Genomic DNA, 26,431 nt, shown 5'->3' with positions numbered 1-26,431 from the left:
ATGAGGTAAAACAGGAAAAGGTCCACCTGTACACATTATTGGGGCAATAAAAAACCTTTATCTGCCTTAGCAGCAGTGTTGGGGTAGTTACTCAGAAAAAGTAACTAGTTACAAGTTACTAGTTACTTCTGAAAATTGTAACTAGATTACTTTACTAGTTACTGCATTTGAAAAGTAACTTCCCTACTAGTTACTTTACTTTCCATTTTTTTATGCAAATGTCCAAATTAACCGTAAAGATACATGGACAAACATCATGGCCCTTTCATCACTTTATGTTCAATAAAGGGCATCTCTTAGCCTTTCCACATAGTGTATTGTAAACATGTAAAACAAAATGGCATATAAAACTCAGCCATTAACTTGAACGAACATTAACCCTGTTCACACTGTCTGACCAAAGAAATATGCCTCACTTTAAAATCCAAAAACAGGATACAAGAGGCTGTGTATGGTGGGGACATTCAGGTCAAACAGCATAACACATTAAAACAGGCTTTTGGAAACATAAGACCCCACTAAACCAAATGGGGGCCGACTCCTAAGAACAAAACCAGCTTGTTATAGGAATCATTGTAGTGGTTTAAGAAAAATAGAAAAATAATTGGCACTTAACCCAGAAAGTAGAAACTGAAAATGCAATTAAGTAAACAGAAAATCCACTTCCTCATTGCCTAAATAAACAGAAAGTGCACTATAGCCTATGAAGTTTATCATTTTTCTCTATTCTTCAAAATAGCGATTGTATCGCATGAGTAAAAGTCTCTTGAATCTTTTATCCGAAAGCCTGAAAGTCTTTCCAGTGTTGTAACTTGTTTTATTACATGATCTACTTTTATTGTGAAGAGCATGGAAACAGGAAGTGCTTTTACTTTGAAGGCAGAAAGTACAATGATACGTGCTTGTTGACGCTAACTAATGTTGATGCTACTGTGGAAAATATATACATGTCTGGTGCAAGAGCGCGTTCTCAATGCTTTAACAGTTGTAATACTGCAGTTCACCAGTAGAGGGAGTCCGTTCATACAGACGTGTCTTGTCCTCATTAGAAGCTCCACTTCATTACAGACAGGTGCACTTGATGGTATTGGAGTGTTGTATTGCTTTACAATATCCTTAATCCTAGGGAACCTGGAGAGAACCTCCCAGTTGGATCCGGCATGTTTAAGTACTCCATGACTGTTTCTGCCGTGCAGGAAAACTCCTCTTCTAAATCTAGAGTCCGTGTGACTGGACAGTGGACAGCAGTTAAAGACGCCTCTCTCCTGGACATGGAGTGCACTTTACACTCATATTTACCCTTTAGAGCAACAAAGTTAAAATAATGAGAGTATCGCCACTGGCTGAACCCTCCGTCTCCGTCTCATCCATTCCCCGCTTCCCTCCTTCTACGCACAAGCAGCTACGTCACTCAGATCACTCAGATCACTCAGATCGGAGCTCTGTGATAGGTTGTTCACGCAGGAAGTGTCGTGTGACTCGAGAATCTTTCGGACTGGTACAAATGTCTTGAGTAACGCAGGAAAGCGTTCCTGAGGTCTAGTAGAGTAGTGTAGTTACCAATGTGTTGAGTGTAATCCATTACTTTACTACGTTACCTATAATAGTAACATTGTTTCTGTAATCCATTACTTTACTTCGTGACCTATAATAGTAACATCGTTAGTGTAATCCGTTACTTTACTTCGTTACCTATAATAGCAACATCGTTACTGTAATCCATTACTTTACTTCGTTACCTATAATAGTAACATCGTTACTGTAATCCGTTACTTTGTAACTCATTACCTATAATAGTAACATCGTTTCTGTAATCCGTTACTTTGTAACTCGTTACCTATAATAGTAACATCGTTACTGTAATCCATTACTTTACTACGTTACCTATAATAGTAACATCGTTACTGTAATCCGTTACTTTACTTCGTTACCTATAATAGTAACATCGTTACTGTAATCTGTTACTTTACTTCGTTACCTATAATAGTAACATTGTTTCTGTAATCCGTTACTTTACTTTGTTACCTATAATAGCAACATCGTTACTGTAATCCGTTACTTTACTTCGTTACCTATAATAGCAACATTGTTTCTGTAATCCGTTACTTTACTTCGTTACCTATAATAGTAACATCGTTACTGTAATCCATTACTTTACTACATTACCTATAATAGTAACATCGTTACTGTAGTCCGTTACTTTACTTCGTTACCTATAATAGTAACATTGTTTCTGTAATCCGTTACTTTGTAACTCGTTACCTATAATAGTAACATTGTTTCTGTAATCTGTTACTTTACTTCATTACCTATAATAGTAACATCGTTACTGTAATCCATTACTTTACTACGTTACCTATAATAGCAACATCGTTACTGTAATCCGTTACTTTACTTCGTTACCTATAATAGTAACATTGTTTCTGTAATCCATTGCTTTGCTACGTTACCTATAATAGTAACATCGTTACTGTAATCCGTTACTTTACTTCGTTACCTATAATAGTAACATCGTTACTGTAATCCGTTACTTTGTAACTCGTTACCTATAATAGTAACATTGTTTCTGTAATCCATTACTTTACTTCGTTACCTATAATAGTAACATCGTTACTGTAATCCGTTACTTTACTTCGTTACCTATAATAGTAACATCGTTACTGTAATCCGTTACTTTACTTCGTTACCTATAATAGTAACATCGTTACTGTAATCCGTTACTTTGTAACTCGTTACCTATAATAGTAACATTGTTTCTGTAATCTGTTACTTTGTAACTCGTTACCGATAATAGTAACATTGTTTCTGTAATCCGTTACTTTGTAACTCGTTACCTATAATAGTAACATTGTTTCTGTAATCCGTTACTTTGTAACTCGTTACCTATAATAGTAACATTGTTTCTGTAATCCGTTACTTTGTAACTCGTTACCTATAATAGTAACATTGTTTCTGTAATCCGTTACTTTGTAACTCGTTACCTATAATAGTAACATTGTTTCTGTAATCCGTTACTTTACTTCGTTACCTATAATAGTAACATTGTTTCTGTAATCCGTTACTTTACTTCGTTACCTATAATAGTAACATCGTTACTGTAATCCGTTACTTTACTTCGCTACCTATAATAGTAACATCGTTACTGTAATCCGTTACTTTACTTCGTTACCTATAATAGTAACATCGTTACTGTAATCCGTTACTTTGTAACTCGTTACCTATAATAGTAACATTGTTTCTGTAATCCGTTACTTTGTAACTCGTTACCTATAATAGTAACATTGTTTCTGTAATCCGTTACTTTGTAACTCGTTACCTATAATAGTAACATTGTTTCTGTAATCCGTTACTTTGTAACTCGTTACCTATAATAGTAACATTGTTTCTGTAATCCGTTACTTTGTAACTCGTTACCTATAATAGTAACATTGTTTCTGTAATCCGTTACTTTGTAACTCGTTACCTATAATAGTAACATTGTTTCTGTAATCCATTACTTTACTTCGTTACCTATAATAGTAACATCGTTACTGTAATCCGTTACTTTACTTCGTTACCTATAATAGTAACATCGTTACTGTAATCCGTTACTTTACTTCGTTACCTATAATAGTAACATCGTTACTGTAATCCGTTACTTTGTAACTCGTTACCTATAATAGTAACATTGTTTCTGTAATCTGTTACTTTGTAACTCGTTACCGATAATAGTAACATTGTTTCTGTAATCCGTTACTTTGTAACTCGTTACCTATAATAGTAACATTGTTTCTGTAATCCGTTACTTTGTAACTCGTTACCTATAATAGTAACATTGTTTCTGTAATCCGTTACTTTGTAACTCGTTACCTATAATAGTAACATTGTTTCTGTAATCCGTTACTTTGTAACTCGTTACCTATAATAGTAACATTGTTTCTGTAATCCGTTACTTTACTTCGTTACCTATAATAGTAACATTGTTTCTGTAATCCGTTACTTTACTTCGTTACCTATAATAGTAACATCGTTACTGTAATCCGTTACTTTACTTCGCTACCTATAATAGTAACATCGTTACTGTAATCCGTTACTTTACTTCGTTACCTATAATAGTAACATCGTTACTGTAATCCGTTACTTTGTAACTCGTTACCTATAATAGTAACATTGTTTCTGTAATCCGTTACTTTGTAACTCGTTACCTATAATAGTAACATTGTTTCTGTAATCCGTTACTTTGTAACTCGTTACCTATAATAGTAACATTGTTTCTGTAATCCGTTACTTTGTAACTCGTTACCTATAATAGTAACATTGTTTCTGTAATCCGTTACTTTGTAACTCGTTACCTATAATAGTAACATTGTTTCTGTAATCCGTTACTTTGTAACTCGTTACCTATAATAGTAACATTGTTTCTGTAATCCATTACTTTACTTCGTTACCTATAATAGTAACATCGTTACTGTAATCCGTTACTTTACTTCGTTACCTATAATAGTAACATTGTTTCTGTAATCCGTTACTTTACTACGTTACCTATAATAGTAACATCGTTACTGTAATCCGTTACTTTGTAACTCGTTACCTATAATAGTAACATTGTTTCTGTAATCCGTTACTTTGTAACTCGTTACCTATAATAGTAACATTGTTTCTGTAATCCATTACTTTACTTCGTTACCTATAATAGTAACATCGTTACTGTAGTCCGTTACTTTACTTCGTTACCTATAATAGCAACATTGTTTCTGTAATCCGTTACTTTGTAACTCGTTACCTATAATAGTAACATTGTTTCTGTAATCTGTTACTTTACTTCGTTACCTATAATAGTAACATCGTTACTGTAATCCATTACTTTACTACGTTACCTATAATAGCAACATCGTTACTGTAATCCGTTACTTTACTTCGTTACCTATAATAGTAACATTGTTTCTGTAATCCATTGCTTTGCTACGTTACCTATAATAGTAACATCGTTACTGTAATCCGTTACTTTACTTCGTTACCTATAATAGTAACATCGTTACTGTAATCCGTTACTTTGTAACTCGTTACCTATAATAGTAACATTGTTTCTGTAATCCATTACTTTACTTCGTTACCTATAATAGTAACATCGTTACTGTAATCCGTTACTTTACTTCGTTACCTATAATAGTAACATCGTTACTGTAATCCGTTACTTTACTTCGTTACCTATAATAGTAACATCGTTACTGTAATCCGTTACTTTGTAACTCGTTACCTATAATAGTAACATTGTTTCTGTAATCTGTTACTTTGTAACTCGTTACCTATAATAGTAACATTGTTTCTGTAATCCGTTACTTTGTAACTCGTTACCTATAATAGTAACATTGTTTCTGTAATCCGTTACTTTGTAACTCGTTACCTATAATAGTAACATTGTTTCTGTAATCCGTTACTTTGTAACTCGTTACCTATAATAGTAACATTGTTTCTGTAATCCGTTACTTTGTAACTCGTTACCTATAATAGTAACATTGTTTCTGTAATCCGTTACTTTACTTCGTTACCTATAATAGTAACATTGTTTCTGTAATCCGTTACTTTACTTCGTTACCTATAATAGTAACATCGTTACTGTAATCCGTTACTTTACTTCGCTACCTATAATAGTAACATCGTTACTGTAATCCGTTACTTTACTTCGTTACCTATAATAGCAACATCGTTACTGTAATCCGTTACTTTGTAACTCGTTACCTATAATAGTAACATTGTTTCTGTAATCCGTTACTTTGTAACTCGTTACCTATAATAGTAACATTGTTTCTGTAATCCGTTACTTTGTAACTCGTTACCTATAATAGTAACATTGTTTCTGTAATCCGTTACTTTGTAACTCGTTACCTATAATAGTAACATTGTTTCTGTAATCCGTTGCTTTGTAACTCGTTACCTATAATAGTAACATTGTTTCTGTAATCCGTTACTTTGTAACTCGTTACCTATAATAGTAACATTGTTTCTGTAATCCATTACTTTACTTCGTTACCTATAATAGTAACATCGTTACTGTAATCCGTTACTTTACTTCGTTACCTATAATAGTAACATTGTTTCTGTAATCCGTTACTTTACTACGTTACCTATAATAGTAACATCGTTACTGTAATCCGTTACTTTGTAACTCGTTACCTATAATAGTAACATTGTTTCTGTAATCCGTTACTTTGTAACTCGTTACCTATAATAGTAACATTGTTTCTGTAATCCATTACTTTACTTCGTTACCTATAATAGTAACATCGTTACTGTAATCCGTTACTTTACTTCGTTACCTATAATAGTAACATTGTTTCTGTAATCCGTTACTTTGTAACTCGTTACCTATAATAGTAACATCATTACTGTAATCATTACTTTACTACATTACCTATAATAGTAACATTGTTTCTGTAATCCGTTACTTTACTTCGTTACCTATAATAGTAACATCGTTACTGTAGTCCATTGCTTTACTACGCTACCTATAATAGTAACATCGTTACTGTAATCCGTTACTTTGTAACTTGTTACCTATAATAGTAACATTGTTACTGTAATCCGTTACTTTGTAACTCGTTACCTATAATAGTAACATTGTTTCTGTAATCCATTACTTTACTTCGTTACTTATAATGGTAACATCGTTACTGTAATCCGTTACTTTACTTCGTTACCAATAATAGTAACGTCGTTACTGTAATCCGTTACTTTACTTCGTTACCTATAATAGTAACATTGTTTCTGTAATCCGTTACTTTACTTCGTTACCAATAATAGTAACGTCGTTACTGTAATCCGTTACTTTACTTCGTTACCTATAATAGTAACATTGTTTCTGTAATCCGTTACTTTACTTCGTTACCTATAATAGTAACATCGTTACTGTAATCCGTTACTTTGTAACACGTTACCTATAATAGTAACATCGTTACTGTAATCCGTTACTTTGTAACTCGTTACCTATAATAGTAACATTGTTTCTGTAATCCGTTACTTTGTAACTCGTTACCTATAATAGTAACATTGTTTCTGTAATCCGTTACTTTACTTCGTTACCTATAATAGTAACATCGTTCCTGTAATCCGTTACTTTATTTCGTTACCTATAATAGTAACATTGTTTCTGTAATCCGTTACTTTGTAACTCGTTACCTATAATAGTAACATTGTTTCTGTAGTCCGTTACTTTGTAACTTGTTACCTATAATAGTAACATTGTTTCTGTAATCCGTTACTTTGTAACTCGTTACCTATTATAGTAACATCGTTACTGTAATCCGTTACTTTGTAACTCGTTACCCAACACTGCTTCCCAGTTGTTGCTTACCCTGCTCTTCACACACACACTCAGATAAATATAACTGCCTGGTGCAGGCTCTTATTTTGTAATGCACACAGGGACACAGTGCTTTTCAGAATAAAAGCTTTATTGGTGGACATGGTGGCGTAACACTGCAGTCAGGTGGACGTGAACACTTTGCTTCCTGATGGCAGAGAAAAGATAAAAAACTAGAAGGGTCTGGGAGGGGGGGGGCGGCCATCTTGTTTGGTGGCCATCTTGTTTGGCAGGGATAGGAAGTCCTACAAGCTATTTTCCTTCAGGTAGGTGACCATCTTGAACACGGCGCCGGTCAGCTGGTTCCCGGCTCCAGAGCCCATCACCAGCACCATAGCTGGAGACACGGACAGGTGGTGAGACAGGTGGTGAGACAGGTGGTGAGACAGGACAGTCAACCAAAAAGCTTTTTATCTTCAGAGACTCTCTACCCGTCTCCCTCTCATACCTGTCTTCCTCTCTCTCATACCCGTCTCTCTCTCATACCTGTCTTCCTCTCTCTCATACCCGTCTTTCTCTCATACCTGTCTTCCTCTCTCTCATACCCGTCTTCCTCTCTCTCATACCCGTCTCACTCTCTACCCGTCTCCCTCTCATACCCGTCTCTCTCTCATACCTGTCTTCCTCTCTCTCATACCCGTCTCTCTCTCATACCTGTCTTCCTCTCTCTCATACCCGTCTTCCTCTCTCTCATACCCGTCTTCCTCTCTCTCATACCCGTCTCACTCTCTACCCGTCTCCCTCTCATACCTGTCTTCCTCTCTCTCATACCCGTCTTCCTCTCTCTCATACCCGTCTTCCTCTCTCTCATACCCGTCTCACTCTCTACCCGTCTCCCTCTCATACCTGTCTTCCTCTCTCTCATACCCGTCTTCCTCTCTCTCATACCCGTCTTCCTCTCTCTCATACCCGTCTTCCTCTCTCTCATACCCGTCTTCCTCTCTCTCATACCCGTCTTCCTCTCTCTCATACCCGTCTTCCTCTCTCTCATACCTGTCTTCCTCTCTCTCATACCCGTCTTCCTCTCTCTCATACCCGTCTCACTCTCTACCCGTCTCCCTCTCATACCCGTCTCCCTCTCATACCTGTCTTCCTCTCTCTCATACCAGTCTCACTCTCTACCGTCTCTCTCTCTACCCATCTTCCTCTCATACCTGTCTTCCTCACTCTCTACCCGTCTCTCTCTCTCTACCTGTCTCCCTCTCATACCCGTCTCCATCTCTACACGTCTCTCTCTCTCATACCCGTCTTCCTCCCATACCTGTCTTCCTCTCTCTCATACCCATCGCCCTTTCTACCTGTCTCCCTCTCTACCTGTCTCCCTCTCTACCTGGCTCCCTCTCTACCCGTCGCCCTCTCATACCCGTCTCCCTCTCATACCCGTCTCCCTCTCATACCCGTCTCCTTCTCTACCTGTCTTGGACTTGGCCACGCAGACAGCTAGCTTCCCGTCCTTTTCCGAGGTCTTCAGGTGCAGACACAGACTCATGTTGTTATCGCGGTCGTCAGTGAGCAGCATGCACTTTTTACCTGCGACCTTCGGGCCACAACAGCGCATAGGGGAAGAATCACCAGCCAGGACCTTAACCTCCTCCGGCTGAGAGAGAGACAGGCAGAGAGACAGAAAGGTTATGATCATATCTTACCACAAATCAACCACAAACATAAAACCAAGTTTTGTCCTATAGTTCTAACAGAGCTACCAGTGTAAACAGTGCTTACATAGCTAACAGTGTTAACAGAGCTAACAGTGTTAACATAGCTAACAGTGTTAACATAGCTAACAGTGTTAACAGAGCTAACAGTGTTAACATAGCTAACAGTGTTAACAGAGCTTACATAGCTAACAGTGTTAACAGAGCTAACAGTGTTAACAGTGCTTACATATCTAACAGTGTTAACAGAGCTAACAGTGTTAACAGTGCTTACATATCTAACAGTGTTAACAGAGCTAACAGTGTTAACAGTGCTTACATATCTAACAGTGTTAACAGAGCTAACAGTGCGTTATCAGCTGTAACTCGTATGAGAGAAAAGCGGTGAGCTTGTATTCAGTAGGGCACACTCACATGCACACTCACATGCACACTCACATGCACTTATTGTCACTCTCATACACTAATATAACGTGAACTAATTGTCGTTCTCATGCACCAATGTGCACTAATTGTCGCTACCGTGCACTAGCAGTGGGTGGAGGTTTATTGTGGACGGACTTCAGAGATCATAAAGATAATAAAGTTATTAACACTGATAACATATTTTTATGAATATGTATTAATATTCATATGAATATATGAATATTAATATGTGTATTAATATTTATATATGCATACCTGTTTCTATGCTCCACCAGAGAATGAACTGGTTCTATCATAATAATTCTGAAGGACAGTCTGTTTGTGTTTCACACGTCGGCTAAAGCGCTCTGAGCCTGAAGGCAGCACAGCTAGGGGGCGGAGCCAGGTAGAGGGCGGAGCCAGGTAGAGGCTGGGGCCAGATAGGGGCGGGGCCAGGTAGGGGGCAGAGCCGGTGGGGGGCGGAGCCTCAGTCAACCTGCTCCAACTGGTTTAACTGGGATGACGTCATCGACTGATCAGCTGACTGATGAGTCATCACCATTAACAACATTATGAGAAACCATGGTAACACTTGTGTACTTTTACTTCTACGACATGAAGCTGAAAATACTTGTGTACTTCTACTACATGAAGATATTATGTGTGTACTTTGACTCCATGAAGATATTATGTGTGTACTTCTACTACATGAAGATATAATGTGTGTACTTCTACTACATGAAGATATAATGTGTGTACTTCTACTACATGAAGATAGTATGTGTGTACTTTGACTACATGAAGATATAATGTGTGTACTTCTACTACATGAAGATATAATGTATGTACTTCTACTACATGAAGATATAATGTGTGTACTTCTACTACATGAAGATATTATGTGTGTACTTCTACTACATGAAGATAGTATGTGTGTACTTCTACTACATGAAGATATTATGTGTGTACTTTGACTACATGAAGATATTATGTGTGTACTTCTACTACATGAAGATATAATGTGTGTACTTCTACTACATGAAGATATTATGTGTGTACTTTGACTACATGAAGATATTATGTGTGTACTTCTACTACATGAAGATATAATGTGTGTACTTCTACTACATGAAGATAGTACGTGTGTACTTTGACTACATGAAGATATATTGTGTGTACTTTGACTACATGAAGATATTTTGTGTGTACTTTGACTACATGAAGATATTTTGTGTGTACTTTGACTACATGAAGATATTTTGTGTGTACTTTGACTACATGAAGATATTTTGTGTGTACTTTGACTACATGAAGATATTTTGTGTGTACTTCTACATTTTTACTTTTGATTGATCAGCAGGTTTGAACCCATTTGAACAAAGTTGCGGAAGGAATGTGTGGAGACGAGTCAAGACACGCCACACACATACACACACACACACACACACACACACACACACACACACACACACACACACACACACACACACACACACACACACACACACAGCTTGCAGATGCTAAACCACTTCCTGAAACCATCCAGCCAATCAGATTAAAGGCATTTAAGTCGACTCCTTGCCATGCAGTGTGTGTGTGTGTGTGAGAGAGAAACAGGAAGTGATTGTCTCCACTTCCTGCATTCACCGCTCTTTTTCTGACATCATGTCCTTATAAGGTCGTTAAGCCGACGCTCCGAAAAACAACGTACGACATGGAAAAAAAGTTCCACTTGAAAAGTAACCGTTAGATGCTCGCCGCTAATGCTAACGCTAATGCTAATGCTAACGCTAGCCCTGAAGGATGTGAAGTGTGAAAAACCCGCGCAAAGTACAAGAATTAAGGAATCATTTCCAAGTAAAGACTTTCAGAAGTCGTGGACGCCGAAAAAGTGAAATGGTTCAATGGAGAATAAACTTCTGTTACACATAAAAATAACGTCAACACATTTGTTTTATTTCCTGTCAGTTAAAACATATATAAAAAAACATCAGAGTCCATCTCACTGCAAAACAAAACTGATTTTAACTAAAAGCTGACACCAGGATTTTCAGAATAAAAGCAAATTTCTTCATTGTTTGATGTTCATGTTTCAAGACTTTTAACTTAAAGGCCTTTTCCACCACATAAGCAGAACCATGTGACATGTGAGGAGGAGGAGGAGAAATCTTACTCTGAAATTCATCCTTGAGGATGAGAACAACTTTTCCTTTTACAGTGTAAAACCAAACAAACAATTCAGTTATCTTTTACAGTGTTCTCCTTCCCTCAATCAGGGTGTGTGTGTGTGTGTGTGTGTGTGTGTGTGTGTGTGCTTACCGTCATGTCTTTCAGCCCCTCTGAGCTCGCCCATTTACTACCATCCAGCCCAAAGATCCCTGCTTCTGTCACCGTTTCCGTCGCCTTTAGTTGGGTAATGTATGCGTCCCACGACATCCTGCACACACACACACACACACACACACACACACACACACACACACACACACACACACACACACACAACACACACACACACACACACACACACACACACACACACACACACACACACACACACACACACACACACACACAGGTCAGTAACACATTAACCCAAACTGATGACCAAGGCCAGAGACAGAGCGACGTGGTCTTACCTGAACAGGTTTGGTCTCAGCTATGAGGGAGAGGAGGCAGAGAGGAGTGGAATGCAGAAAGGAGGAAACGAATTGTCTTTTATACCGTTGGCCCGACCACTCCCCGCCTGCAGGCACTTCCTGCTTCTGTCACCTAGAGCTCCACCCGCCTGCCTGTCTGCCTGCCTGCCTGCCTGCCTGTCTGCCTGCCTGTTTGCCTGTCTGTCTGCCTGTCTGCCTGTCTGCCTGTCTGCCTGTCTGCCTGCCAATCTCTCACCTCGGAAGTGAAGAACAAGGAAGTGTGTGCAGTCAACTGAAGTCTGAGCTTTCAAACAGCCGGAAAAATGTCCTCACAGTGTAAACACGTTCTACTTTTAAACACGTTCTACCAGAAGCAGAACGAACTGGAACAGACTTAAAAAAGCAGAGCTGGCTCATAAGTCTATTTCAACCAAAACTACCTGAAACACAACTCACCATCTACCTGAAACACATCTACCTGAAACACAACTCACCATCTACCTGAAACACAACTACCTGAAACACAACTCACCATCTACCTGAAACACATCTACCTGAAACACATCTACCTGAAACACATCTACCTGAAACACAACTCACCATCTACCTGAAACACATCTACCTGAAACACAACTCACCATCTACCTGAAACACATCTACCTGAAACACATCTACCTGAAACACATCTACCTGAAACACATCTCACCATCTACCTGAAACACATCTACCTGAAACACATCTACCTGAAACACAACTCACCATCTACCTGAAACACATCTACCTGAAACACATCTCACCATCTACCTGAAACACATCTACCTGAAACACATCTCACCATCTACCTGAAACACAACTACCTGAAACACGTCTCACCATCTACCTGAAACACAACTACCTGAAACACGTCTCACCATCTACCTGAAACACAACTACCTGAAACACAACTCACCATCTACCTGAAACACAACTCACCATCTACCTGAAACACATCTACCTGAAACACAACTCATCATCTACCTGAAACACATCTACCTGAAACACAACTCACCATCTACCTGAAACACATCTACCTGAAACACATCTCACCATCTACCTGAAACACAACTACCTGAAACACGTCTCACCATCTACCTGAAACACAACTACCTGAAACACAACTCACCATCTACCTGAAACACAACTACCTGAAACACAACTCATCATCTACCTGAAACACATCTACCTGAAAAACATCTACCTGAAAAACATCTACCTGAAACACAACTCCCTATCTACCTGAAACACATCTACCTGACACACATCTACCTGAAACACATCTCACCATCTACCTGAAACACATCTACCTGAAACACAACTCACCATCTACCTGAAACACATCTACCTGAAACACAACTCACCATCTACCTGAAACACATCTACCTGAAACACAACTCACCATCTACCTGAAACACATCTACCTGAAACACATCTACCTGAAACACATCTACCTGAAACACATCTCACCATCTACCTGAAACACATCTACCTGAAACACATCTACCTGAAACACAACTCACCATCTACCTGAAACACATCTACCTGAAACACATCTCACCATCTACCTGAAACACAACTACCTGAAACACGTCTCACCATCTACCTGAAACACAACTACCTGAAACACGTCTCACCATCTACCTGAAACACAACTACCTGAAACACAACTCACCATCTACCTGAAACACAACTACCTGAAACACAACTCACCATCTACCTGAAACACATCTACCTGAAACACAACTCATCATCTACCTGAAACACATCTACCTGAAACACAACTCACCATCTACCTGAAACACATCTACCTGAAACACATCTCACCATCTACCTGAAACACAACTACCTGAAACACGTCTCACCATCTACCTGAAACACAACTACCTGAAACACGTCTCACCATCTACCTGAAACACAACTACCTGAAACACAACTCACCATCTACCTGAAACACAACTACCTGAAACACAACTCATCATCTACCTGAAACACATCTACCTGAAAAACATCTACCTGAAAAACATCTACCTGAAACACAACTCCCTATCTACCTGAAACACATCTACCTGACACACAACTCACAATCTTCCTGAAACACATCTACCTGAAACACATCTACCTGAAACACATCTACCTGAAACACATCTCACCATCTACCTGAAACACATCTACCTGAAACACAACTCACCATCTACCTGAAACACATCTACCTGAAACACATCTACCTGAAACACATCTACCTGAAACACAACTCCCCATCTACCTGAAACACATCTACCTGAAACACATCTACCTGAAACATATCTACCTGAAACACAATTCACCATCTTCCTGAAACACATCTACCTGAAACACATCTCACCATCTACCTGAAACACATCTGCCTGAAACACATCTCACCATCTTCCTGAAACACATCTACCTGAAACACATCTCACCATCTACCTGAAACACATCTACCTGAAACACAACTCCCCATCTACCTGAAACACATCTACTTGAAACATATCTACCTGAAACACAATTCACCATCTTCCTGAAACACATCTCACATGAAACACATCTACCTGAAACACATCTCACCATCTACCTGAAACACATTTTACCATCTACCTGAAACACATGTACCTGAAACACAACTCACCATCTACCTGAAACACATCTACCTGAAACACATCTACCTGAAACACAACTCACCATCTACCTGAAACACATCTACCTGAAACACATCTACCTGAAACACAATTCACCATCTTCCTGAAACACATCTACCTGAAACACAACTACCTGAAACACATCTCACCATCTACCTGAAACACATCTACCTGAAACACAACTCCCCATCTACCTGAAACACATCTACCTGAAACATATCTACCTGAAGCACAATTCACCATCTTCCTGAAACACATCTACCTGAAACACAACTACCTGAAACACATCTCACCATCTACCTGAAACACAACTACCTGAAACACATCTCACCATCTACCTGAAACACATCTACCTGAAACACATCTCACCATCTACCTGAAACACAACTACCTGAAACATATCTACCTGAAACACAATTCACCATCTTCCTGAAACACATCTACCTGAAACACATCTCACCATCTACCTGAAACACATCTACCTGAAACACAACTCCCCATCTACCTGAAACACATCTACCTGAAACATATCTACCTGAAACACAATTCACCATCTTCCTGAAACACAACTACCTGAAACACAACTCACCATCTACCTGAAACACATCTACCTGAAACACATCTACCTGAAACACATCTACCTGAAACACATCTACCTGAAACACAACTCACCATCTACCTGAAACACATCTACCTGAAACACAACTCACCATCTACCTGAAACACATCTACCTGAAACACAATTCACCATCTTCCTGAAACACATCTACCTGAAACACATCTCACCATCTACCTGAAACACATGTACCTGAAACACATCTACCTGAAACATATCTACCTGAAACACAATTCACCATCTTCCTGAAACACAACTACCTGAAACACAACTCACCATCTACCTGAAACACATCTACCTGAAACACAACTCACCATCTACCTGAAACACATCTACCTGAAACACATCTCACCATCTACCTGAAACACATATACCTGAAACACATCTACCTGAAACACAACTCACCATCTACCTGAAACACATCTACCTGAAACACATCTCACCATCTACCTGAAACACATCTACCTGAAACACATCTACCTGAAACACATCTACCTGAAACACATCTACCTGAAACACATCTACCTGAAACACATCTCACCATCTACCTGAAACACAACTACCTGAAACACATCTACCTAAAACACAACTCACCATCTACCTGAAAAACATCTACCTGAAAAACATCTACCTAAAACACAACTCACCATCTAACTGAAACACATCTACCTGAAACACATCTACCTAAAACACAACTCACCATTTACCTGAAAAACATCTACCTGAAAAACATCTACCTGAAACACAACTCACCATCTACCTGAAACACATCTACCTGAAACACATCTACCTGAAACACAACTCACCATCTACCTGAAACACATCTACCTGAAACACAACTCACCATCTACCTGAAACACATCTACCTGAAAAACATATACCTGGAACACATCTACCTGAAACACAACTCACCATCTACCTGAAACACATCTACCTGAAACACATCTCACCATCTACCTGAAACACAACTACCTGAAACACAACTCACCATCTACCTGAAACACATCTACCTGAAACACATCTACCTAAAACACAACTCACCATCTACCTGAAACACATCTACCTGAAACACATCTCACCATCTACCTGAAACACATCTACCTGAAACACAACTCCCCATCTACCTGAAACACAACTACCTGAAACACATCTACCTAAAACACAACTCACCATCTACCTGAAAAACATCTACCTGAAAAACATCTACCTAAAACACAACTCACCATCTAACTGAAACACATCTACCTGAAACACATCTACCTAAAACACAACTCACCATTTACCTGAAAAACATCTACCTGAAAAACATCTACCTGAAACACATCTCACCATCTACCTGAAACACAACTACCTGAAACACATCTACCTAAAACACAACTCACCATCTACCTGAAAAACATCTACCTGAAAAACATCTACCTAAAACACAACTCACCATCTAACTGAAACACATCTACCTGAAACACATCTACCTAAAACACAACTCACCATTTACCTGAAAAACATCTACCTGAAAAACATCTACCTGAAACACAACTCACCATCTACCTGAAACACATCTACCTGAAACACATCTACCTGAAACACAACTCACCATCTACCTGAAACACATCTACCTGAAACACAACTCACCATCTACCTGAAACACATCTACCTGAAAAACATATACCTGGAACACATCTACCTGAAACACAACTCACCATCTACCTGAAACACATCTACCTGAAACACATCTCACCATCTACCTGAAACACAACTACCTGAAACACAACTCACCATCTACCTGAAACACATCTACCTGAAACACATCTACCTAAAACACAACTCACCATCTACCTGAAACACATCTACCTGAAACACATCTCACCATCTACCTGAAACACATCTACCTGAAACACAACTCCCCATCTACCTGAAACACAACTACCTGAAACACATCTACCTAAAACACAACTCACCATCTACCTGAAAAACATCTACCTGAAAAACATCTACCTAAAACACAACTCACCATCTAACTGAAACACATCTACCTGAAACACATCTACCTAAAACACAACTCACCATTTACCTGAAAAACATCTACCTGAAAAACATCTACCTGAAACACATCTCACCATCTACCTGAAACACAACTACCTGAAACACATCTACCTAAAACACAACTCACCATCTACCTGAAAAACATCTACCTGAAAAACATCTACCTAAAACACAACTCACCATCTAACTGAAACACATCTACCTGAAACACATCTACCTAAAACACAACTCACCATTTACCTGAAAAACATCTACCTGAAAAATATCTACCTGAAACACAACTCACCATCTACCTGAAACACATCTACCTGAAACACATCTACCTGAAACACAACTCACCATCTACCTGAAACACATCTACCTGAAACACAACTCACCATCTACCTGAAACACATCTACCTGAAAAACATATACCTGGAACACATCTACCTGAAACACAACTCACCATCTACCTGAAACACATCTACCTGAAACACATCTCACCATCTACCTGAAACACAACTACCTGAAACACAACTCACCATCTACCTGAAACACATCTACCTGAAACACATCTACCTAAAACACAACTCACCATCTACCTGAAACACATCTACCCGAAACACATATACCTGAAACACATCTCACCATCTACCTGAAACACATCTACCTGAAAAACATCTACCTGAAACACATCTACCTGAAACACAATTCACCATCTTCCTGAAACACATCTACCTGAAACACATCTACCTGAAACACATCTCACCATCTACCTAAAACACATCTACCTGAAACACAACTCACCATCTACCTGAAACACATCTACCTGAAACACATCTCACCATCTACCTGAAACACATCTACCTGAAACACATTTTACCATCTACCTGAAACACATCTACCTGAAACACAACTCACCATCTACCTGAAACACATCTACCTGAAACACATATAACTGAAACACATCTCACCATCTACCTGAAACACATCTACCTGAAACACATATAACTGAAACACATCTCACCATCTACCTGAAACACAACTACCTGAAACACAACTCACCATCTACCTGGAACACAACTCACCATCTACCTGAAACACATCTACCTGAAACACAACTCACCATCTACCTGAAACACAGGTGTGTTTGGCAACATTAGCCTGATCTTGAAAAAGAACAGGACCCCAAAGACTTACATGCGCATATTGCTTAATAATGTAGATGAAAAGATTTTAGCAAGGTATTGACTCTGAGGCTTGAACCATTGACATCAATATTAACAGATCCTGATCAAACAGGCTTCATCTAAGGGAGGAATTCCTCCAATAATATCAGAAGGCTTCTGAACATGATACAGTTCACCAGAGATAATAATGTACAAGGATTGGCAGTGTCTCTGGCCTCATTAAAAGTTTTTGATAGGGTTGAATGGCCCTTCCCTTTTCCTGAATGCTTAAATAGGTACATAATTCATTGACTGGGTGAAACTGCTGCATTTTTCTCCAGGAGCGGCCATTATTACTAACTCCTACTGCTCAGATCTGTCCCCATTAGAGAGTGGAGCCCACTAGGGATGCCCATTGAGCCCTCTTTTGTTTGCGTTGGCTATTGAGCCCTTAGCTGAGCTCATCAGAACCACACCAGCGATAAGAGGTTCTGATGTCAATGGTTCAGTACAAAACATGTCTCTCTATGCGGATGATGTCCTGCTGTACCTGGTTGAGATAGATACTACTATCACCTGTCTACTTCAATGTCTACTATCCCCTGTCTACTTCAATGTTTACTATCCCCTGTCTACTTCAATGTTTACTATCCCCTGTCTACTTCAATGTGTACTATCACCTGTCTACTTCAATGTCTGCCATCACCTGTCTACTTCAATGTTTACCAGCACCTGTCTACTTCAATGTCTACCATCAACTGTCTACTTTAATGTCTACTATCACCTGTCTACTTCAATGTTTACTATCACCTGTCTACCATCACCTGTCTACTTCAATGTCTACCATCACCTGTCTACTTCAATGTTTACCAGCACCTGTCTACTTCAATGTTTACCAGCACCTGTCTACTTCAATGTCTACTATCACCTGTCTACTTCAATGTCTACTATCACCTGTCTACTTTCATGTCTACTATCACCTGTCTACTTCAATGTCTACTATCCCCTGTCTACTTCAATGTTTACTATCCCCTGTCTACTTCAATGTGTACTATCACCTGTCTACTTCAATGTCTGCCATCACCTGTCTACTTCAATGTTTACCAGCACCTGTCTACTTCAATGTCTACCATCAACTGTCTACTTTAATGTCTACTATCACCTGTCTACTTCAATGTTTACTATCACCTGTCTACCATCACCTGTCTACTTCAATGTCTACCATCACCTGTCTACTTCAATGTTTACCAGCACCTGTCTACTTCAATGTTTACCAGCACCTGTCTACTTCAATGTTTACTATCACCTGTCTACTTTAATGTCTACCGTCACTTGTCTACTTCAATGTCTACCATCACCTGTCTACTTCAACTGGATGAAGACTGGACCCGATCTGTTCATAGCACGGTATGCTAGTACCAATGTTTTGAAGCGGATGCTGCAGCCATGGTAACCAGTGAAGGTCGTGGAGGAGTAGTGTGAATGAATTTCGGTTAAAGACCAGTCGAGCTGCTGCATTCTGGATGAGCTGCAGAGGTCGATGGCACTAGCAGGCAGACCTGCAGGAGGGAGTTACAGTAGTCAAGGCAAGAGATGATCAGAGCCTGGACCAGAACCTGTGCCGCCTTCTGAGTGAGAAGGGGACGTATTCTCCTGATGTTGTACAGCATGAACCTACAGGAACGTGTTGTTGTGGTGATGTTGTGTAGCATGAACCTACAGGAACGTGTTGTGGTGGTGATTTTGTGTAGCATGAACCTACAGGAACATGTTGTTGTGGTGATGTTGTGTAGCATGGACCTACAGGAACGTGTTGTTGTGGTGATGTTGTGTAGCATGGACCTACAGGAACGTGTTGTTGTGGTGATGTTGTGTAGCATGGACCTACAGGAACGTGTTGTTGTGGTGATGTTGTGTAGCATGGACCTACAGGAACGTGTTGTTGTGGTGATGTTGTGTAGCATGAACCTACAGGAACATGTTGTTGTGGTGATGTTGTGTAGCATGGACCTACAGGAACGTGTTGTTGTGGTGGTGTTGGCAGTCAGGGAGAGCTGACTGTCAAGTGTCACACAGATATCCTACAGATACCCTCTACAGATACCCCCTACAGTCCCTGACATGAAGTTCTAATACTGGGAGGACTGGGAGTCCCTGATATACAGTTATCCTACTGGGAGCACTGGGCGGTACATGTGGCTGACTCACTTTGAAAAACGTCCCTTCATAAACTACAAAAGGGAAAAGCTGGAGGTCCAAAATAACTTTATTGAACGGAACACATTGAACACGTAAACAATTCAATGCAGTTTATTTTATATAGAGTCGGATAGAGGAAAATATTTGGACGTCAATTATGGAAAACACACTTAAGATTCTGAGCTGTTGCACAGACAGAGAAAGACTATTTAAAATACTACATAGACTGCATTGTACTCCAGGGCTGAGGGGCCTACACGTAGTACATGTAACTCTGAAGGTGGTACTTATACACACCTTCAGAGGTACACGTAGTACATGTAACTCTGAAGGTGGTACTTATACACACCTTCAGAGGTACACGTAGTACATGTAACTCTGAAGGTGGTACTTATACACACTTTTTGGGAATCTGCAAAGATACAAACATGTTGGAGAGAAGTGAGGACGAAGTGGATTCTGTGATGGATGTGAACACATGACCTGCAGCGCTCTCCTCTGTGAGTTCTGGCAGCTGAAGGGAGCAGAGACTGGTCCTACGTTCTGGGTCCCATAAGATACCCCTTCTGTCTGAGGGGTCTCGGTTCTTCCTCTGGAGAAGGTGAAGGTCAAGACATGGACCCGGTCTTAGAACCACTGGTACCGGTGCTGACTGGACCTGATGACATCACCAGTGTCCCACTGTGGTTGTCCATGTATTGTTCTTTTCTTTTTCACATTTTTGTGTTTCTTCTTTCTTGTTGTTTTCTCTCTCCATCTTTCTTTTGCGTTGTATCCTTAAAGTTCTAGAGTTCTGTCTTGTAAAGTTATGAAATCCCCCTAAAAAGATCAGTAATGAGGAAGATTAAGGTCTGCATGCTAACCATGCTAATGCTACATTTACACCCATGTATATCTAAAAAAGAGTTGTTCTGCACACATGCTGCATACCTAAGTGGACATTCATTCACACACACACACACACACACACACACACACACACACACACACACACACACACACCTGAATACCTGGACCGGTTCAGGCCTGTTGATGTGAGCGACGTGTTAAAACTCAGTGAGACCACTTCACAGTACTGCTACATGTGTACTTGTACTGCTACATGTGTACTTGGACTGCTACGCTGGTAAAGCGTGTACTTGTACTGCTAACACATCCCCTCAGGTAGATGTGTTCATGTATTCAGAGTTCAGTTTAATGATCATAACTTAGAAGTATCAGCTAGTAGTAGGAGTAGTAGTAGTAGGAGTAGTAGTAGTACTAGCAGCAGTAGAAGTAGGACTAGAAGAACTAGTAATAGTAGTAGTAGTAGTACTAGCAGCAGTAGAAGTAGGACTAGAAGAACTAGTAATAGTAGTAGTAGTAGTACTAGCAGTAGTAGAAGTAGGACTAGAAGAACTAGTAATAGTAGTAGTAGTTATAGTAGTAGTCATGATAGTAGTAGTAGTAGTAGTAGTAGTAGTAGTAGTAGTAGTAGTACTAGTAGTAGTATTGTGTCTCATGTCTCCTCATGTCTCCTCATGTCTCCTTATGTCTCCTCATGTCTCCTCAGCCGACTGACCAGGTTATACCTGGTCAGTCGGCTCCGGGCCGGCTGTGACCTCGGAGAGGTTTGTGTGTGTGTGTGTGTGTGCGCGTGTATGTGTGTGTGTGTGTGTGTGTGTGTGTGTGTGTGTGAGAGAGAGAGAGAAAAGGTGTGGCTCTGAATGACAGGTTTATACAAACCACCGGCTGCAGTGTGCATCCCCCTGGGGAAAACACACTTTAGTATCTTTAGGAGTATTAGTAGTAGTAACAGTAACTTTAGCAGTAGTAGTAGTGGTAGTAATAGTAACTTTAGCAGTAGTAGTAATAGTAACTTTAGCAGTAGTAGTAGTAGTAGTAATAGTAACTTTAGCAGTAGTAGTAGCAGTAGTAGTAGTAAAAGTAACTTTAGCAGTAGTAGTAGTAGTAATAGCAACTTTAGCAGTAGTAGTAATAGCAACTTTAGCAGTAGTAGTAGTAATAGTAACTTTAGCAGTAGTAGTAGTAATAGTAACTTTAGTAGTAGTAGTAAAAGTAACTTTAGCAGTAGTAGTAGTAGTAATAGCAACTTTAGCAGTAGTAGTAATAGCAACTTTAGCAGTAGTAGTAGTAATAGTAACTTTAGCAGTAGTAGTAATAGCAACTTTAGCAGTAGTAGTAGTAGTAATAGAAACTTTAGCAGTAGCAGTAGTAGTAATAGTAACTTTAGCAGTAGTAGTAATAGCAACTTTAGCAGTAGTAGTAATAGCAACTTTAGCAGTAGTAGTAATAGTAACTTTAGCAGTAGTAGTAGTAGAAATAGTAACTTTAGCAGTAGTAGTAATAGTAACTTTAGCAGTAGTAGTAGCAATAGTAACTTTAGCAGTAGCAGTAGTAGTAATAGCAACTTTAGCAGTAGTAGTAATAGTAACTTTAGCAGTAGCAGTAGTAGTAATAGCAACTTTAGCAGTAGTAGTAATAGCAACTTTTGCAGTAGTAGTAATAGTAACTTTAGCAGTAGTAGTAATAGTAACTTTAGCAGTAGTAGTAATAGTAACTTTAGCAGTAGTAGTAGTAGTAATAGTAACTTTAGCAGTAGTAGTAATAGTAACCTTAGCAGTAGTAGTAGTAATAGTAACTTTAGCAGTAGCAGTAGTAGTAATAGCAACTTTAGCAGTAGTAGTAATAGTAACTTTAGCAGAAGCAGTAATAGTAACTTTAGCAGTAGTAGTAGTAGTAGTAATAGTAACTTTAGCAGTAGTAGTAATAGTAACTTTAGCAGTAGCAGTAATAGTAACTTTAGCAGTAGTAGTAATAGCAACTTTAGCAGTATTAGTAATAGTAATAGTAACTTTAGCAGTAATAGTAACTTTAGCAGTAGTAGTAATAGCAACTTTAGCAGTAGTAGTAGTAGTAATTGTAACTTTAGCAGTGGTAGTAGTAGTAATAGTAACTTTAGCAGTAGCAGTAGTAGTAAGAGTAACTTTAGCAGTAGTAGTAATAGTAACTTTAGCAGTAGTAGTAATAGTAATAGTAACATTAGCAGTAGCAGTAGTCGTAATAGTAACTTTAGCAGTAGTAGTAATAGTAATAGCAACTTTAGTAGTAGTAGTAATAGTAACTTTAGCAGTTGCAGTAGTAGTAATAGTAACTTTAGCAGTAGCAGTAATAGTAACTTTAGCAGCAGTAGTAATAGTAACTTTAGCAGTAGTAGTAGCAGTAATAGTAACTTTAGCAGTAGTAGTAATAGCAACTTTAGCAGTATTAGTAGTAGTAATAGCAACTTTAGCAGTAGCAGTAATAGTAACTTTAGCAGTAGCAGTAATAGTAACTTTAGCAGTAGTAGTAATAGCAACTTTAGCAGTAGTAGTAGTAGTAATAGTAACTTTAGCAGTAGCAGTAGTAGTAATAGTAACTTTAGCAGTAGTAGTAATAGTAATAGTAACGTTAGCAGTAGCAGTAGTAGTAATAGTAACTTTAGCAGTAGTAGTAATAGTAATAGTAAAGTTAGCAGTATTAGTAGTAGTAATAGTAACTTTAGCAGTAGTAGTAGTAGGATTAGTAACTTTAGCAGTAGCAGTAGTAGTAATAGTAACTTTAGCAGAAGCAGTAATAGTAACTTTAGCAGTAGTAGTAATAGTAACTTTAGCAGTAGTAGTAGTAGTAGTAATAGTAACTTTAGCAGTAGTAGTAATAGTAACTTTAGCAGTAGTAGTAGTAGTAATAGTAACTTTAGCAGTAGCAGTAATAGTAACTTTAGCAGTAGTAGTAATAGCAACTTTAGCAGTATTAGTAGTAGTAATAGTAACTTTAGCAGTAATAGTAACTTTAGCAGTAGTAGTAATAGCAACTTTAGCAGTAGTAGTAGTAATTGTAACTTTAGCAGTGGTAGTAGTAGTAATAGTAACTTTAGCAGTAGTAGTAGTAATAGTAACTTTAGCAGTAGCAGTAGTAGTAAGAGTAACTTTAGCAGTAGTAGTAGTAGTAATAGTAACTTTAGCAGTAGCAGTAGTAGTAATAGTAACTTTAGCAGTAGTAGTAATAGTAATAGTAACTTTAGCAGTAGCAGTAGTAGTAATAGTAACTTTTGCAGTAGTAGTAATAGTAATAGCAACTTTAGTAGTAGTAGTAATAGTAACTTTAGCAGTTGCAGTAGTAGTAATAGCAACTTTAGCAGTAGTAGTAATAGTAACTTTAGCAGTAGCAGTAATAGTAACTTTAGTAGTAGCAGTAATAGTAACTTTAGCAGTAGCAGTAATAGTAACTTTAGCAGTAGTAGTAATAGCAACTTTAGCAGCATTAGTAGTAGTAATAGTAACTTTAGCAGTAGCAGTAATAGTAACTTTAGCAGTAGTAGTAATAGCAACTTTAGCAGTAGTAGTAGTAGTAATAGTAACTTTAGCAGTAGCAGTAGTAGTAATAGTAACTTTAGCAGTAGTAGTAATAGTAACTTTAGCAGTATTAGTAATAGTAACTTTAGCAGTAGCAGTAATAGCAACTCTAGCTGTAGTAGTAGTAGTAATAGTAACTTTAGCAGTAGCAGTAGTAGTAATAGTAACTTTAGCAGTAGCAGTAGTACTAATAGTAACTTTAGCAGTAGCAGTAGTAGTAATAGTAACTTTAGCAGTATTAGTAGTAGTAATAGTAACTTTAGCAGTAGTAGTAGTAATAGTAGTAATAGTAACTTTAGCAGTAGCAGTAGTAGTAATAGTAACTTTAGCAGTATTAGTAGTAGTAATAGTAACTTTAGTAGTAGCAGTAGTAGTAATAGTAACTTTAGCAGTAGCAGTAGTAGTAATAGTAACTTTAGCAGTAGTAGTAATAGTAAAGTTAGCAGTATTAGTAGTAGTAATAGTAACTTTAGCAGTAGTAGTAGTAGGATTAGTAACTTTAGCAGTAGTAGTAATAGTAACTTTAGCAGTAGCAGTAGTAGTAATAGTAACTTTAGTAGTAGTAGTAATAGCAACTTTAGCAGTAGTAGTAATAGTAACTTTAGCAGTAGTAGCAGTAGTAGTAATAGTAACTTTAGCAGTAGTAGTAATAGCAACTTTAGCAGTAGTAGTAATAGTAACTTTAGCAGTAGTAGTAGTAGTAATAGTAACTTTAGCAGTAGTAGTAATAGTAACTTTAGCAGTAGTAGTAGTAGTAATAGTAACTTTAGCAGTAGTAGTAATAGCAACTTTAGCAGTAGCAGTAATAGTAGCACTTCTGTGGTGAGACTACTAGCAACTTTTGCAGACTCAATGTACTTTCTGCTAAGCTAGGCTAACAGTTTCCCTCTGTTTCCAGTCTTTGTGCTAAGCTAGGCTAACAGTTTATCTCTGTCCTGGCTACAGAGAAGATTTGACGAGAGCAGAGGAAGTGCTGAATGTCACACACACACGCACTCTCTCTCTCTCTCGCTCTCTCTCTCTCTCTCACACACACACACACACACACACACACACACACACACACACGGTGAATATTTCTGAGTCAAGTCGAAAGAAGTGGAGGCGGGTGAGAGAAGAGGAAGTGGTCTCGAGAGAAGCTTCAACGAATATGAAGTGTGTATCCTTTTAAGGCAAAAGCAGAAAGGACCTGAGTGTGTAACTCTGACACACACACACACACAGTATTATAATTACTTCCACACTTGTTATTGATAACGAAAGCGTTGTTTAAACCCAGAGACTGTTTTGTGGCCTACTTCCT

The 26,431-nt window shown here is 38.6% G+C and overlaps 1 protein-coding gene across 1 annotated transcript; it reads right to left on the bottom strand.

Moving 5' to 3' along the window:
- Positions 1-7,412: 7,412 nt before the first annotated feature.
- pfn1 (profilin 1) lies at positions 7,413-12,136 on the bottom strand. The gene is made up of 4 exons (XM_079216015.1): positions 12,039-12,136; positions 11,719-11,836; positions 8,753-8,936; positions 7,413-7,676 (listed from the first exon to the last, which is right to left on the bottom strand). Exons 2-4 carry the CDS (start codon positions 11,833-11,835, stop codon positions 7,585-7,587), a joined length of 393 nt encoding a protein of 130 aa, XP_079072141.1. The 5' UTR covers position 11,836; positions 12,039-12,136; the 3' UTR covers positions 7,413-7,584.
- Between the last annotated feature and the right edge of the window lie 14,295 nt (positions 12,137-26,431).

This window comes from Taurulus bubalis (assembly GCF_910589615.1).
Source record: "Taurulus bubalis genome assembly, chromosome: 3".
Taxonomy (NCBI): Eukaryota; Metazoa; Chordata; class Actinopteri; order Perciformes; family Cottidae; genus Taurulus; species Taurulus bubalis.
This window is presented reverse-complemented; position numbering and strand designations above follow the sequence as displayed.